The 18,764-nt window shown below is 35.2% G+C and overlaps 1 protein-coding gene across 4 annotated transcripts in view; it reads right to left on the bottom strand.

The window, feature by feature from the left end:
• Window positions 1–18,764, bottom strand: part of ATP8A1 (ATPase phospholipid transporting 8A1) — a 116,829-nt gene that overhangs the window by 27,285 nt on the left and 70,780 nt on the right. For all 4 annotated transcript variants that reach the window (XM_086746571.1, XM_086746572.1, XM_086746570.1 and 1 more), the window contains 6 exons: window positions 13,506–13,689; window positions 13,292–13,402; window positions 6,296–6,370; window positions 6,048–6,170; window positions 3,491–3,569; window positions 147–208 (listed from right to left, as the gene is read on the bottom strand). In XM_086746571.1, coding sequence (XP_086602697.1) covers window positions 147–208; window positions 3,491–3,569; window positions 6,048–6,170; window positions 6,296–6,370; window positions 13,292–13,402; window positions 13,506–13,689 — 634 coding nt within the window. The remainder of the gene's footprint in view (window positions 1–146; window positions 209–3,490; window positions 3,570–6,047; window positions 6,171–6,295; window positions 6,371–13,291; window positions 13,403–13,505; window positions 13,690–18,764) is intronic.

Genomic DNA, 18,764 nt, shown 5'->3' with positions numbered 1-18,764 from the left:
AGGTGTCATTTATTATTCTTAAGGCACTGCAATGATTCAGATCTTCTATGTAGAGAATGGTAAGTAAAAATAAAGCCATATCACTAAGAGTTAAAGACAGAGGCAGTCTGCTGATAGAATACTAGATAGCTACAGGCAAAACTTACAGTGTATACAGTGTTCCCCAGGAGCAAGTAATCTGAAGTTTTACCATTGCCAAATACGTTACCTGGAGAAGGAAAGTGTGATAAAAACAAAAACATTTAAGCATTTAAATATCCATAATAGCTATATCTATATATCTATATAAAAAAATAAAACATCTTATGTTTGGTACAAGAGAGATGGGTAATGACAGCAGATTTCAACTTGAACCGTATCAAACGGCAGAGATCTATGACTTTCATGATTTTTACTCCTTTAAAACTTCCAGTGACCTCAGAAATTATGCTAGAAGCAGCAGCTTTTTGTAACATCATATACCAATATGAGTAATGTTGTAGTCAGTAACAATTCAGTTAGAGTGGCTTCAGAGATACAGTATCTTACCTTCAGAAAAGTATGAAATATAATAACTATAGGGTACTTTGATTGTAACATAGAAGTAAATAGAAAGCTTAGAGAGTCAGATTTTAACTGATTCTGATATTTTTGGTATAGAAACTTATCTTTGCTCTTACTCATTTTTCTGAGTATACAAAATATACTCAATTCTAATTCTTGAGATGTTTGTTATTCATGACATTTTCAAAACTTACCCAACTCAAATCTGTGGATTCATATAAATACATATCTATTTTGCACATATGGATACACACACAGCATTTATGCAAAGAGTCAGGGCCCTAAAGAGATGTGTTTGCACAAAAATCATATCTACTGTGGTTCTTAAGTTCAGGATTCTGAAGCTGTGCATTTATGCTTATTTAACAGAACTTATTTTATGACTATTGCTAGAGCATAGGCTTTTCCGATCCCAGTTCTGTGAAAGTTCCTGGCAGACATGGGACAACACACGAGTGAACTATCTAGAGGGAATTCCTCATTCTCAGTTTGAAGTATTGAGCTCGAAAAATTATGTGTTCAGTTTAGAAATGCTTTTAGCACTCGAGATTGTTCATATACTGCAACTGAACCAGAACGCCTACTCTGCTGTAGAGGTTCTAATCACTGGGATATTGCTTTTTACTGCAATCATATGAAAAGGTATTAAAATACTCTCCATGCAGTAAGGAAGGATAAAAGTACAAGACAAAGAAAAAAAAAGTAAAATAAAACCCACTAATGGCGAGAGAGCATAAGGAAGGCTGTTTTTAAAAAAGCTGTGTTGGATGACAGAATAAAGGTGATAGGGTTTTTTTTTTTTAGGGATTGGGGATGGGTTTAAAACTCCTCTGATTGGGCTGGCCAGAGGAAGGTGACAAGATGATAGATATGGTCTGTAGTTGAAAACACCTATTTTTTCCCCACTATTCCCTGCTAGCATATGGTATATTAAATGCTGCTAATTAAGTATGTTTTCATATTTGCCTTGAGTGTTCTTCCAGCCTTCATACCACCTTTACACATGTTTGAAATGAAATTAATTTTAGTCATGGATGAAGAGTGCTTCTTTCTAAGAGCTTTTCAGGATCTGTGAGGCCAGTTTATCACAGAAAAAAACCCATCTATTTATTGATATTCTGTAAAAGACAGAAGGTGAAAGTTCACACCAAATATTAGAATAAAAATGCTTGCAAATAGTCCTGCTTAACCTAGCTCTTTCCCATTCCAAGATGGGGAGCTCACAATGGCTGCCTCCTTTGCTCTAGTGATACTGTTTGCACTCCTGGAACTTCCCAGATTTAACTTTCTTCCTGGACAGACTAGCACACCACAAAAGACTACAAAAGCTCTGGAAGCCTGAAAACAAAGCTGACACCATGGCTCATTTTAAAGGTTATACAGAAGAGGGAGCAGTTGATGGATTTACTTGTACATGTAAGTTTGGCTTCTGCCATTTACTGTTCTGTTGACAAAGTTGTCAAGATCAGCTCCTCCCTAGGAAACTAACAGCATTATTTCCCTTTCCTCTTTACACACACAGCCATCAGAGCAGCAGCTCCCATCCTGCGCTCACTTTCCCTTCAAGCACAACTCTGCACCAGGCAGATCCACAGCAGGTACTGGTTATACTGCCCACCGTGTGCACAATTCTGCTCCCCCTGCTCTCTTTGTCTTTCTCTAAGAACAACAGAGGAAGATAGAAGGCAGTTTGTTCAAACTTCCAGAGAACACTTGTCAGAATGTCAGTTCTAGCCCAGCGGTCGTGGGCGGAAAAGGTCTGTGCTACAGTGCTCTCACAAATATTTCTGCTTTGTCATCCACACATGAATTCTATTCTGTATCACTACATAAACTCTACCATGTAATGCACTTCTCTATCATGTAATGCATAAATCTCTCACACAGATTGGCTACAGCTTTGAATGGGGATTTTAGTTCGGATTTGAGGTTGTGGTTTTGGAGCATGCATTGGCATTTTGGGATTTCTTTCCTCCTGGGCTGTCTAAATCTCTCCAATGCAAACCGCTGCTTCTGAACTCACATGCAGTGTGGCCTTTCAGAGAAAACAGGCCACTACCTACTTCCCTTTACCCATCAGAAGTCTCCCAGGTATAAAATACTCTGCAAGAAGTTTTCCCCCTTAACCTTTTCAGGCACAAGCAGCTGTTACCATCTCACTATCTAGTCTCAACAGTTCCAAAATGCCCATGAGAATATTTCTGTCCCCTATGTCAGGGCAGAGTGTCTGGCTGTAGCATGGAAAAAGAGAAGACCACTAATATTACAGAAAAGCTGCAGGGTACACACTTTTTTTCTTCTCCCCACAAAGTGGAAGCAAAACAAAACCCTACCCCTATGAGACCTCCCATACACATAAAGATTCCCTTGAATTGGAAGCAGTGCTTTCCAGCTTCCCCCAATTAATACAGCTTTCCTCCTGGCTGTCCCATTTCCTTCTGCAACTCAGGTGCACACACAACAGTTGAACTAGAACAGTGACAGGACTGAGCTGTCCAAGAGGTCCCAGTTTGCTCTGTCACAAGCCCACAGATACAAACTAATGGGTTATGCCCTTGAAGTAACACGAGAGAAGGTATACACACCAGCAATGGATGCTTACAAAGAGACAAAGTAAGGGATAGTAGTGATTTAGGATCTTGTAGGCATTTACGATGGTAGCATATTGTATTAAAAAATAGCATAACTAAATAGCAATCTCTTTTTCTCCACCTTGTTTCAGATCTATATAGTTTTATGCATATGTACATAATATTACTCCTACTTTTCAACAGACTTTAAATGAAACATTTTAAATATACTCCATATGCTCTAGTTCTAGAAATGGTATCTTGAAATTTAATCACACAAAACTTAGTATTTATAAAGCTTTCTTAAGAAAAAAAAGAAGGTATTTGGCTATTTTGTACCTTTCAACATCTGTATTTTTATTTTTCATAATACTTACCATGTTGGAGGGCTTTTAGTGGAAACCAAAACAGAATGAATGAGTGGAAGAGGCCATTTAAACAATGAACCCAGAAAACCTAAGGGAAAACAGAAAATCCATGAGAACCATTTGCAATAAACTAGCTGTCTGAACCCTGACCTTTCTTTTTATCTGTGTGTTAGATTCACAAAATGTGTTTCTGTCAGGCCACCACTGTGAAGTAATATAACTGACAGGCACTTTCTGCCTCTTAGCTCTTCATGGGTCATTTGTTTATTTTTATGTTTTGAAGAAAGTGTGTATTATCTCCTACTTTTAATTTCAAATCACAAGGGAAATTAAAATGCATACTTATGGGAATATCATCAGAAAAATTAAACTAAACCAGACAACTGGAAGAACTGCAGCATTCTAAGTAGGGAACTGAAAAGGACTCCAGCTTTTATAATTTACATTTTGTGTAATAAGAAATTTGGATAGTGAAACAATCAAAACCTAAGTTTTACATACACCCACCAACATATTTCCATGTACAAAGGAATTAAAAGAATACAAATAAAAGTATCTTCCTTAGATTTCTCCTTACGTGCTCCATTCTTGAAGTACATAGCTTCATCATATTAAACTTCCTTTAATGTATTTGCTAAATAATTCTAATTTTACTTTCAAACTTATTTTCATCTGTAAAATATGCCTTCTGAAAAGAACTCTATTAAGTTTAACGATAATAAAACCTATTGATGCTTTCCATAATATATTGTATAAAGACATAAAAAGACTTAATCAAAACTATGTAACTCATTTCCTTCAGGATAGCAATCATGTTTATTCATCAACAATGCTTTGACAATCATAGCCTTCACTTTAACTAACTGATGTGCATTATGAGTGTTAAGGTGTTCAAACAATTAAAATTAAGTTGCCTGCCTCACAACGTTTTCCACAATGTCTCAAAGTCTTTTGTTAGATTACACAACTACATTAGGTTGTATGATCCAATTTACACTCCAATACTTTGCACATTTGAACTTGTGCTACTCATTAACCTTTGTCTCTCCTTCTTGCTATGTCATTACCAGAAGTTTTTATTTGACAGAAAGCAGAGGTGGGTGCAAGAAAAATTAGTTCTACTTTTCCATTTTCCTGACCAATTCTTATTGTCACATGCTAATCCTTTAACCTCTGTCATGACCTCATAACCTTTGATCCCTTTTACCATAACAAACATCTACATCAACATTCAAGGCAGTAGTGTTTCCAAATCTTTAACACCAACTATTCAAATTACATAGATGGGAATTTTGTAGCTGGGAAGTCTGTAGACGGTTACTCAAGTGTTGTATGGGAATAGTCAGAGAATTTCCATTGAAGTGCAACAATAAAAATATTATAGACTTATTCAAAACCAGAAAAATCCAATTGTAACTCATGAGTTCCATTATTTATTAAAACTATCACAACACAAAAGTGTCTGTATTAAGTGGACCATGAAAAGTCTGTATTTGTAAAGCATTCACAGTGACACAAGAAACTATTTTCCCTAGTCTCCTTACAACTTTCAGGTTTGTTTTTGTAGGTGAATGGATAAGGTGAGGAAGAAGGAGAAAAGTCTCATATGCTTTAGTGTACAAAGATAGTTTAGACAAATAATTCTGTATAGATAAGGGTAGTCCATTTTTATAGCACAAGTGACATAGATATGAGAGCTAAGTATGCTGTAACAGCTCTGCACATCCACTACAGACCATCACATGCAGGCATTGTTAATGCAGTGACAAACTGAAAACGTCCCCAAGTTCAACATACAATGGCATTACTTGAAATGTCCCAATTATATTTAGAAAAATGAAATAAAATCAGAATGAACTCTTACAAACATCATGGCACTCAAGAAAATGCAGAATCAGGAAAGTTTAATTTCTTTTTTTTTTTTTTTTAAGAGATTACTTATGAATGAAGGTGCAGAAATTTGGTATATTTTATATATCAAAGAATTGTACATTCTTTTACTACTTTTTGTGTTAGTCCCTCCGAGATGAACATGATCCACTTCCCATCAAAAGTAGCCTCAGATTCCTTTTGATCCACTCCAACACATTCTTAACTGTCTCCAAGTATTTTCTTCCCAAAACTCAAAATTAAACCATAAAATCACAACTCCAAGTTGACAAAGAATAGTTCCAAGTCCCTCCCTCTACAAATCTAATGACAGTTCTTATTGTCCTCTGCAACACTTCTCCACAGGCTTCAGTAATCCATTTCCATATAACAGTACAAATACATACAGCCCAGCAACAGAGAGGTCTAATCACTTCTACCTATAGAAGACAGCTTTATTACCAGCAGAGAAAAAAAAAACCATAGAATCAGAGTTGAAAAAATAAAATGCTTGCTGTCCATTTCCGCACTTTCTAAAAATGAACATGATTTGCATCATTCACAGACAAGTGGACAACTGGAAACAGTGGTAATAAGCATCCCCTCCATTTTTAATTACAAATAGCATAGAACAAAAAAGATAACTATACTGAATTCCTATTAATTTCTGCTTTAATTATATTTTTAAAAAATCTACCTTAGTATTGAAGTCCAGTGCATTCTGGGAAGTCTTGTATAACTCAGGATATTTCAGCATGTTTTCTTTTCGGCAGGATCTCTCAAATATTCCAAGAGTTAGTGGAGGCATTGCTGTAAACATCTGGTAGATGGATTAAAAAAAAACATATTGCAACACTTTAGAGACGAGGACTTGTTTAAAGATTGCTTACTCAAGTAACTTTAATGATTATGGTTGAAAATAACAAAGCAGACAAATCAACTTACCACATTATAAAGACCTATACACCACCTTTCAAAAAGAATTTGTCCAGAAAAGCCATTGACAAATGCAAACCAGATCTGAAAAAGAGAACTGTATATTACTCAAAAGTCTTGCAAGGTATGATAAATACGTTTTTCCTCAGCTTCACAAAAAGAAGTATCCCTAGAACACATTTACAACACAATCAAAAGTGTTCTGGTTTAAATCTATATTAAAAAAACCCAGAACAACAAACTTGCATTCAAGAACAGATAACGGGCAATCTAGTCAAATATGTGAACAATTCCATCTAAATATGAAAACATTTCAAGGAGGTAGCTATTTTCAGAAAAAATGTCATGTTCTATAAGAGTGAATTAAAGTCACTGCATTTGTACTGTACTTAATTTTTAATGAAATAAAATTTCTGAGAAATATGGAGGGGCAACCTACAGATTAAAAGCAGTCAGCTCATCATTAGCAAACCTCCTAACTACCAGAATTCATACAGTAAATTGTAGTTTGAAACTGAAAACTGTACCAATATTCCCTACTCCTACATGAAACTCATGAGAGGATGAGGCTTTAAGAGAGCACTAAATCAACCACAACTAATTAGTTAACAAGCACTAATTCAACTACAGAGTACTTTAGAGAGGTAATCTGATATCCCATTTCATAAGTTTTTCACTTTTTGCTAAAAGGTTAAAAAAATTTGAAAGGCATGATAATACATTTCTTATGTTTTTCAGTACAGCATACAGCACAACTACTTCTATTTCTTCATGCTTATATTACTTCAGTGACAACATGGAGAAGCAGTGTGCTTGATGAATCTTTATTAACAAGTTACACTGAAACTATATTGCCTATGACAACATAAACTATAAGGTGACAGAAGTTAGGATCACCTAAATAACACTCTACTCAATTTAATACTAGTGTTTTTCAAGTGAATTTTTATATGCTGCTTTGCAAAGACTTTCCTACAGTTCACACTTAATTTGATTTTATTATGGAAGCATGAAATGCTACAATCAATCTGTATGCTTGTCAATATGCACCCAGGCTGGCCTCCAGGTGACCAGATTCTATAACCAAGCTCTGATTTTTTTTTTTTTTTTATCATGTAGTGGAATGTTTGAATATGTTTGTCAATACTTTGAGATGGAAAAACCTCTGATATTAGCAACTATTAACACTAAAAATGGGAGGTAAAATCCAGCCAAAATTTGTTCAACCCATAAATGAAAGTTAAAAAGATTTTTTTTGCTGGTCAATTACTGGAACAAGATTGCATATAAAATCATGAATATTAGAGGCTGTAATATAGAGACATAAAATACACTGAATTTTCTGAAGTCTTATAATACTAAATTTCTTTGCTTTAATTGATTTAACAGTAACAAGCACTGTTTTCTAATCTTTCAGGAATTACTTTATGCCAGAAATTACTTTATGCCAGATTTTTATAAGCTTGTGTATTTTGATTTTTGCCTTTTGAAATAGGAGTTATGATTTAACTATGATGAATTTAGAAGACATCTATTAGCAGCAGTTTCTCAGTAGCTGAGTATGAGGGCGTGAGATGAGTGCATAATCAGTTGTTTGTTACTGAACAATTAATTACGCACTCAACATTAGCACAATTTTTACATGTCTTACAACTAAACTAAACACGTGAACTTAATCCAGAACCTCATTCCCACTCTTGGGTACAAGTTATGCTTCTCAACTGCTGTCTCTCTTTTCAGCCTTCTCATTATGTGTAATTCCTACATTCTTTTACTCCCAACCTAGGAAGATGGCTAGGAAGAAAACTCTTGAGAGAGGAATGAAGGAGAGATATTATTATGTGATTGACCTCTTAATTTTTTTTTCTTGTTTGTATCAAATACTGGAGTAAATTTTAGAATTCTTAAGTTGAAAGGTTTTAAGGTGGTGGAAAAGGACAGTTTTAATAGAAAATATGTGAGTCAGTAGTTGGGCACAGGCAGACATATAAATAGGTACACATATTTATGTATGTGCACATCTCATTGCTGGTGATTGCAGCCAGAGTTTAAGAAAAGCATGACTCTAGGAAGAAAAGAAAACAGACCCCAAGTAGACATATACTTGACCCTTCATAACCAAGGAGTATACGGAAAGAACATTAAAATTCTGTTGTGATTTATCTAACAGCCAAAATGTTATAAAACTTTAACTTAAAAAGAAAGTCCTAAATAAATGCACTGAATCTATTCCACATATTCACTTCTATTAACGGTAAGTGATGCTAAGCAACACTAGAAAATGTTTTGGAGTGACTGTTTTAAAGAAATGCAACAGTTTTTAATAAAATTTCAATTAACAATGAATGTCATATATGAAGTCACTACCAAGCCTCAAGTGCTATGCATCACTTTATTCCTTAAAATCCCTGATGCTTTCAGTTTTATTTTGTACAGAATTTAACTTAAAATTTTCAAGCTATTTAAACTCTGAAAACTACAGTTTTACTGTAGAATAGTAAAGAAATCACTTAAGTTACAACAGTATCCTTCCTGAAATCTCAGCATTTACTTTCTTTCAAAGAAAGCATGCAAGTTACAGGCATTTCAGTTAAGTTTTAATGTAATAAGCAACTGGAACAAAACTTGGTCAGAACTCTAGATACAAGCCAAATAGAAATGAAATTTGGTAGCACTCCTGGGTTCTAAAGTTCTTGTTGAATCTGTCAAAAAAAAAAAAAAAAAAACTGGGAAGAAAAACCTTTTAATGTGACTAAAACCAATGTCCTCTGTAGTAGAAACATTACTACTTAGTGGAATACCAGGAGCATCTTTAGTATCTAAGCCAAAACATAGATTTTCTGTTGTTTACAAGATAGTATTTCAATAGTCTCATTAAAAACATCTATGGTTCAAAAATAATTAGCAGATCTAGGGTGGGATGGTGATGTGGGGGAAGCAGCAAGGATAAATACAGCCCTCAGCTCAACCTTCTGAGTTTGAGAAGAACTCCGGAGTTCTTCTGAGGGGAAGAAAGTAAGTCACCCACTTACCCTGACTTTTGAACCCTGGACCCTAGAAAATTACACCGTTAACCATACATGAAAAAACTCTATGTATATTACAGTATTAATAGTGACAGTGACAAGAAACACGCAGTTTCTTGTTTCACAGTGGGAAATTTTTTCATGGACAAGTATGCTTCATTCTGATTATGATGGGCAATGAAGGCTGCAAAATAAGTTTTTAGGACATACATGATACTAACTTAGGAGCAGATTCAGCCACTTCTCTCCTAGGGGTTAGGTCCTCTAACAGCTCAAACTACTAATCCAGCACCCCTATACAGAAGGACAGCAGATAGGTGTCCTTGAGAAGTAATTTCGGCAATGTAAGTGAGGGAGAAGTGAAAATTAAGACCATTTTGTAGCTCAATTGCTATATAATTTCCATGTAAAATGAAAAATGTAGGCTCATAGCCCGTCTAAAATGAGATGGCCTCAACGCAGATCCTTGTATTTCTAAGTTCTCAAACCATCTAACGCAAAAATGCGGGCATGAGCACAATCACTTTCTGCTGTCTGTGTTTTAAACTGAACTCAGTGTAGTTTCGATACATTAAGTATGCCATGGCGTATTGAACAACAGCACCTAAACTCTACAGCTCAGCAGCAGTGTGAGTATACCCAGAAAGCCTGCTCATGTTTGGGGTTATACATGACATGGGTCTCAGCATATTCATCTGATATGTCAGGCAAAGGAAATTGGGAACAAAATGGTAAGCTTCAGTTATGAGTTATGGACACGAGCAGCAACAAGTGTGTTAACAACAGTGGGATAAAAACTGCCTGGATGGAAAAAAAAAAAATAAAAAAAATCAGATAACCAGCATCCAAAGTTGATGGAATGAAAAAGGTACTGTTACAGCTCTAATTACTTAGTATAATTGAATTGTTTATGTAGTATCACTTAAATTGTTACAAATAGCCATGTTTAAGGATCTGTGACTGAACTTTAAATGTGAACTTCACCCATCTGTTTCTTCGGTTTGTGTCTTGGTCTTTTACTCTTTTGTTTGAATTTTCCCCTATGTGAAACATGAATGACCTATGCAGATCTTAAAAAATTACTTTTTTTTTTTAAAGTTGCAAATCTTTTTTACTTAACATAAACTAGTTATTTAATGTTATTTCTAGCTATTACTAGCTAGCAGAATAAAAGGAACAGGAGGATTTTGTCCCTCCAGTGCTGAAGGAAGATCTTCAATCGTTAGATCAATCTCAATTCACAAAATGAGTAGTTAAAAAAAAAAGTATACACAGTAATGGTAATTATAAAACCAAAAACAATCCACAAAAAGCTCTCAATTGCTAGATCAATCTCAGCCCCAACAGCCATTATAAGGCAATGAAAGCGTCTTCAAAATGAGACTCTGTGCATGCTTATCCTACGTGAGTGTGAGGCTCGGGACAGGCTTAATAATGAACATTAGCAGTCTATTAGAAATTCAAAGTTTTCACTTAAAATTTAGAACGATACTTCAGAATATAACCTCTAAAGTTACTGGGACTAGTCCCATACAAAAGATGAGGTCCATATTTAAATATCTACTGAGTCAAAACACAGAGCAGAACAAATTATTACAGACCACTTCTAGATTGTTATGAGTAGGAGTTTAAATGTCCACAAACACTAATCAATGTGCAGAAGTATTACTACAGACCTTTACCACTTCTGAATCAAAAAACCAATAGCACTTACTTTGTATCACCTCACAAATGCCTAGGGAAAATTTTAAATATATATAATAATTTAAAAATACAGTATGCATCTATCAAGTAGATATTTTTAATTATTGTCAGCTAATAAAAGGAAACATAAAGAAACTTCCAGACGTGCCTTTCATAGTATTATTTTCTAAAGTCCAAGACAGAGGAGGTGTGGCCACAAAAGCTTCACAAACGTTTTCCTGATGTAGCATTTCTGCATATTAAGCAGCAGCTTACAAGTACTCATTGAGCTCTCTGCTCCCACGCCTGATCAGTACAAAAAACTGAAAAGAGAGTTTCAAGACTGGCAGTTGTCCTTTCTAGAGACATTCAATGATGAATTTCTGCCCATTCACTCCCAGTATTGACATGAGCTATTAACATCTGTGAAAGTTTTCTGAGCTGACAAATGTTGAGTATACAGGAATTCAAGTAGAAGTCATCTTGTCTTCCAGAGAAGGTGTGTATGGTAAAACGGTTGTACGTGTTGTATAGAAAGGGTCATAACCCATATAAAAATGAATCTTTTTGCCCTTCCATCTGCTCAGGAGGCAGATTACCTCTCCTAGTCCTTTGTATTTTTAGACTATGATTTCTGTACCTTGCATTTATTATTCTTTCACAAAGAATACAAATAGTGGGATATTTATATCTGATTTAAGTTATAAATCTACAATGTGCTTGCAGGTGACAAAGACAGAAAATTAAGAAAAACAAGGTTGTATGTTCTAAAGCCCAGATTTGAATGTTTTCCATAAACACAAAGTATCCATTAATACTGTTTTTTCAAAGACTTCAAGAGCTACTGCTAATCAGTAGTGCTGAAAGTCTGATCATTTAATCAGATATTCAGCTTTTGAAATGCAGGATCTAAAGTCTGCCATCACTTCTAAAGCAAAAGAGGATCTTTACTGGATTTGCTTTTTCTATGGCTTTCTACCTTATGTTTTTGTAAACAGGCTACAGACTTGCTACTACTTAGATTGAAATCTATTTACGTTGATAACAAGAGAAAAAAAGAAAATTTAAAAATGTCAAAAATATGCTAAGAAAAATGCACACTTTTTGGCTACGACACTTGTACATAGGAGGATGTTTAAAGTACTTTCAAATATTGCAGCAGTGTAAGATCACACACATTAAGTATCAAATCAGAAATATTGACCTAATGTTTACATCAGGTCTAACAGAAATAAGGTATTCTATTTCAGGAAGAACCGGATATATACTGTGCAAGTTTAAGACATTAATTTGAAAATATATTAAATAATAAGAATGTTTTAGAATAACTGTTAACCCCATTACTTAAAAAATACAGAAGACTGATTTCTAAAGCTTATTTTGCGATCGAGCTCTGCAACATTTTTTTTTTCCACATTTTTAACCAAGAGTATAATTGTGAATAATCAATTTTAAACCTAATTAGTAGATACATATTTGGTTAGAAGAAAGTGAGCAGCTGTTGAAACAAAAAGAATAGTAAATGAAGAGGGAGGGGAGAAATAAATTTAGAAATCTATTTAAGAATATGTTCAAAATTTCCAAGTTGCCATGTGGTTACGAAAACTATAGCTATACATGCTGTCTTAACTGTACTTACCAATGAACATGCATTTATTACAACACAGTTCTCTCATACTACTGTATATTTCACAAGACTCGAATCTCCTCAAAATCCCAGGTTAGAAAATTAGGTCAGCTGCTTTCAAGGAAGTATCCCTGTTCCTGAGCTAGAGCCTAAAGAGGCACGGTTACCTCATCAACAAGTGAAAAGTTTGCAGTAACTATAACTAACTATACCTGTAAAAACCCTAAGTACTGTTCTGAACAGTAACAGCCCAGTCACACAGTTCAACAGCAGCCTGAAAAAAGGCTTCAGATTGCGAACTGGACAGTTACTGACACCAGCTCAAAGAGCTGAAGCACATAGATCTCTTGGTAAAGTTAAGGCTACTTGTAACTGTATTCCTTAAATCCTGTAATAATGTTATAGATTCAGAATTTTAGTAAGCTAGCAGTATTATGCAACACAAACTTTCAGTACTAATACTTTGTATGTATTTTTAAGACAATTGTGACTTCAAAAGTAAAAAACTCCGCTCTAATATTAATGAGTTTATTAAAAAGCAAGATTCAGTACTAGTAAGTGTTCACTAACAGTTTAAATGCTTCTTTAAAAACATATATAATAATCAAAAGCTCAAAATAATACAGTTTTTACTTTCAAGAAGTAACATTTACTGTAGTGTAAAATTACCTCGATAATATAAAGGACTATATTCTTGTAGAAACAATACAAGATGCATTTAGCTACTCTGTTATAATTCCAGGCTCCATGAACCAACAACAAGTTCTTCAAATACTTGAACTGCAAAAAATGAAAAAATGAACATACAATCAAAACATGCATACACCAGTATTAATCTGATATTAAACTACTTATTGTAGTATTTTGCAGTGTAATGACTTACCTGAGCAATTGAGTAGTCTGAAGAATTAGCAGCCTGTAGACCTTCATTCCCACTAATACCAACACCAACATGTGCTGTTTGTATCATACTAACATCATTTGCTCCATCACCAATTGCTAGAGTTACTACCTTAACTTGTTTTTTAACCATTTCAACAACTTCGGATTTTTGAAGCGGCGATACCCTAAGGGGTAACAGACAGGAAAAGGTTTAATACAGGACTTTCAACTGAATGTACTTTCAAAACCTACTTTATATTCCATGAAAAGGTAATAAAACCAGGCCAACTAACATCCTGGTCAGCAACATGGCAATCAGGCTATATGCTAAAAGCACATCTCCAGTAGAATTCATAGAAACCTTGGATTTGTTGAAGCAAGATGTTAGTAGGACTGGAGAGACATAGGTCAAACAGGAACGGGCCCCTAAAACAGAGTAATGGAAGAAATCCCTAATACTGCCACTACCAGTATTAACTCACAATTACAGATTTTGGCATATTTTGTTGTCATGCTTTTAATTTTCCTCTCTGTTTAAATACGTATTTCACAAACAAAGAAGATATTTAAGACACAGATGTCAAAGCAAGCGGGAAGAGTGAGCTGCCACTATGGTAACACAGCCTACACTGCTGAATTAGAGGAAGCAGCTTTGAACACCGACTCTTGATCGTCCACTTTGTTTAACTGCTGGCAACACTTGTTCTTTTCAGGCCTGCTCCAATTATCTATCACTAACAAAACGCCTGTCCACAGCTGAGAGGACAAATTATTCCAGGGATGACTCTGAAAGGCTCTATTGATGAATCTATCAGTTTTGGCTCCATCTACCACTGTGCGTGCCACACGTGTACCTTCCATGTCATGTTGTAAAAGTTCTACTCCAGCTCTACTCTCTATGCTGTAATTCAGTCCTTGTAGCATTTTAGATATCATAACTGAAAATAATATATAGAAATTATGTGCTAGGATTGGTGTTTCACAGGGTGGGGAAGGGAAGGAGCAAACCCTAAGCAGTGTAGCAATGTAGCTTCCTGGCACTGGAGTCCAGGATCAAACCCTGCCCCCTCTTGTTTCATGGTACAAACAGAAACAAGAAGAAATGCAAAAGCTCTCTGAGTCTGTCTCCCTCACCATCGCTGCTCACTGCTTCCTACAAAGAGAGCAATTCTGGTACCAAAGCATGACTCCTGCTGCGGAGCTGGGGATGTGCAGCTGGTGAAGAACTGTCCTTCCCTCATCTATCTTTCCAGCTTTCCAGGCAAACTCATTCTAGATGCCTCCATGCAAAAACTAGACATGGATAAGAAGCAGAACTTGCCACTGGATATACACTGACACTAAAACCTGGCGGAAAAAATATGTATTTATAATCCATTTCCTAGAAGTCTTTTATATGCACACTCATGGCAATAACCCCTCTGGTACCATAAGCTTCTGAAACTTCGCAATTTGGGCTTGAAAAATTCCCCCTACACTGACAAAATTTCAGGGTTAAGGATTATATAGGTGTGTTTGTAACCTGACTTAACTTTTCCAGGTAAAAAAATAAATTAATTTATTGTATATTTCTGTGTTTTGAAGAATATGAGTTTTGAGGAACAAATTTGCAAAGGAAAAGCACAAAAGAGCAATGACTTCTAAATAATGTTCCTTCCTGAGCATGCTCTGTATATTGCTGCTCACTGGGATACTGCCAAGTAACACGGCCTGGGTAGTTCATGAGTACGGTTCTCACCTGAACCAAGACTGCTGTCCAACACTCACAAGCTCAGTAACAAAAGGAAACATTACCACTAGATACCAAACACTCAGCTGCATCTATGCAATCTATGCACTATGCATCTATGCATCTATGCACTCACTGCATCTATGCAATCCTAAAGTTCCTCACAAAAGATCCTGCAAGCTGAAGGTCCCAAAGGCACCATTCTCCTAAGTACAAGAATACTGGACGGCCTCATGATACCTGACAAAATTGCACTGTTATATTATTAATGAGATTCCTAATGGGCAAGTCCTTTTAGTTTGAAGAATTATAGCTAAAAGAATTCTATCAAATCTGGTAAGTGAATGTAGCAGAAAAATACTGTCCTATTTATATTGATTGATTTTTTTAATATCACAAATCCAGTGCTAATGACAGCAATAACAAAAACAAGCCACCTAGAAAAGAAAAAATCTTTCCAACTATATACATTAGTCAAATAATTTTTCAGTACATCACATAATAAAATTTTCCTGTCTGCCCACTGATCTCTGGCATTACAGTCAAGTCTGAATAATTTGCCTGTCTTGACAGCAGACAGGCTGACACTGAAGGTTAAAATGTATTGCTTTCTATTTGGACCAAACTTTTGATCCATAATTCCATTTGAGAGGAAAAGCTTTCTTTTACAACTGGTCGTATAAATTTCTTCATTACAATTCTTCCTGTCCCCACTTCAAAAAACCAGAAACAGAACAAACCCCTCATCTCTTTCCAAATAAAGAAGATACATTAAATTCTTCACATTCAACACAGTTTCACAGTTAAAGAACACTGAAGCACCAATTATATTCTTTCTATTAAGCACACTGATACCAACAGCAGTGCCTGGCCATCACTTTTTCTAGCTGTCTGTAAACTCTACCATAGGTACCAAAACCACAAATCAACAAGCAATTACATGACTGGTGAAGCTAAGGGCCGTGCCAGCTACCTTCCATTGTGCCTGAGTAAGAATGCAATTAGAAAACAACTTTTTTTTTTAAAAACAAAAACCAGAGAGAGAGCATCACAAAATCCAATGTTCACATGACAGACAAGCTACAAACTTAAAAAAAGGAAACCAAAGTTTTTCTTAGAACTGACAGCTAAGACTGCTGACTGATTAAACGGTGTTCATTGAAAAAGTAAATGCAGCAGGGTGGTGAAAGAGTTCAGAAAAATCCCAAATCTCTGACATCACACTGCTGACACTACAACTTGAATTTGTTAATGAAGGAAATAGATAAAGATCTGAGAAAAGCTAAACTCAGGGCAAAAGTAGAAACAGTCTTCGAGAAATTTTGATGAACATGTCCTTTAGAAATGTGAATTTCACCAAATCAACATTAATTTCCTATAAAAGGAAAACCCTTTCCTACTAAAATAAAGGCTATTTCCATTTTAGCCATCTAAGGTTCACAATGATTATTCTGAAACATGGCATAAAACTGTAGGAGAAAACCAAGACTTTCTATATGTGCTTTTCATGTCCGAAAACACACTCATAACATCCAAGAAGAATTAAGTTTTGGCTAAACCAGTAAATTACAGTAACAATCACAATTCTTACTATTTAAAACCTATACAACATTTCTCAAGCTCAGACTACTTAAAGGCTGAATGAGGATCCCAAAAATTTTCCTGGTGGAGGAAGTCAACTTAGCGAGCATATTAGAGAGAACTGTTTTAAAGCTTTGAATTTTAAACAAAAAATATTTTTCAAAATTGACAGATCATGATGAGTCTTCCTATGTATATTTTATACCCAGATACACAACTTCTAAAATTAAAGCACGCTACCTCTTCTATAAATTCATTAATGTAACAAATGCTTCAAATGTAATTATTATTTGTTTCAACCACAATCCCTCTTATCTTTTGTAGACTGAGACCTTACTCATGCATCATAATCACCCAACTTCACTACACAGCATACTTTCAATAGTATCGGTTTATCACTTCAGTTCATATCACCAAGGTCCTCTTTTTACTATGGAACAGACTGATACTTGATTCAATTTCAGTGTCTCAGAAGAAATATGAAGGAATAGTATAAGGTCCATCGCACATATGGAAACGAAAAAAGAAAATACTCTCCATTTTTCTTTAGCAAATATCAATATTCTTCCTTTTACCTACCCTATAAGGTTATAGGAAGACAAAAAAAAAAAAAAATGTTTCAGCAACCAGATTAAACCTCAGCATTAGATAGATTACTGAATTCCCAGCACAGGGGTACACTAACAGTAGTTGCCTCTCTTTCCTAGACTACCGTGCTTAACACTGAGACAGTACATGGGTACATGGTATCTACACTTGTCTTTGCTCACACACAATACTCTACCACTGGGTTCCAGTAACATCCTTTTGGAGCTCTTCTGGTTCTCCTCTCTATTTGCCAGAGGACACCTTCTCGTGGTTCACCTTTGGGTGATGTTCCATCAGCTGAAAAAAAAATCTCAATCCTACTCTTGCCAATTAAGTCAGACTTCTTAAGCTCTAAGTGCAATAAACCAGAAAAAAAGGTTGCATAAAATTCAACTGTGTGATTTTTCAAAAGCAAAAATAAAGGAGTGAAAAATAAAACAGCCTTTGGATTGAAGGCCAATTACTTTATTCAGCAGCTTGTGCAACACATGCTATCAAACATTTGAAAAAAGGTACTTGAGATGAATACAGCCTTGTGGTGACCTTGGGATGAAAGCTTCTGGGCAAGAGCCCTTCAGAAAAATTCCATGGTCCAAGTACATAAAAAAAGTATTACTATGATATTTTGTTACATGTTTTATTGGAACTCTGTTGATGAGCATTGTATCATGACTTGCTACAGTCAGCTTCTACAAAAGATTCCCGACCTGATAACTTTAAAAAAAAAAAAAAAATCTTTTCAACTTTCCAGGAACAGTGGCTTATTCCCCTATCAGGCAACACTATAGTGGCAGCTGGAAGATGGCACTTACTCCCATTGTCTGCTGCATCAAGTTCATGGTGAAACCAATAAAAAATTTGTTCAATTTTTCACTCTTAGCTGTACTTTTTTTACTACAGAATAATCCATTTAACATTCTTCTTGCACACATTACTCTGAAGCCAATAAAGAGTTGGATTCAGTTCGTCAAATCTTTAAGCCAAACATCTGCTTGGAATTAATAACATATACAGATTTTTAAAGTGAAATGGCTACTGAATATTTAATAGAATCACAGAATAGTTTGGGTTGGAAGGGACCTTTAAAGGTCACCTAGTCCAATCCCCCTTCACCTTCACCTGTGTTATGGCTAATAGGAAGAATCCATTGGTAATAAATGCTTCTGAATAAGTGAATAAGTAAATACCGTCTGAAAACTTAAAAGAAAGTGATGTAATTTATACTTTTAAAACCAAGGAGTGCTCAAAACAGAGCACTCCTGGACAGAGGAAAGGTCTACATTTTCATGATAAATATTTAAGTGATTTACCTGAATCAAAAAATATATTTTTAAAACTTTCTATGTTCAAGCTCACAAACAA

Source organism: Chlamydotis macqueenii, chromosome 4, assembly GCF_036417535.1.
Source record: "Chlamydotis macqueenii isolate bChlMac1 chromosome 4, bChlMac1.mat, whole genome shotgun sequence".
NCBI lineage: Eukaryota > Metazoa > Chordata > Aves > Otidiformes > Otididae > Chlamydotis > Chlamydotis macqueenii.
Note: the sequence above shows the minus strand (reverse complement) of the source record. Positions and strands in the feature narration are given on the sequence as shown.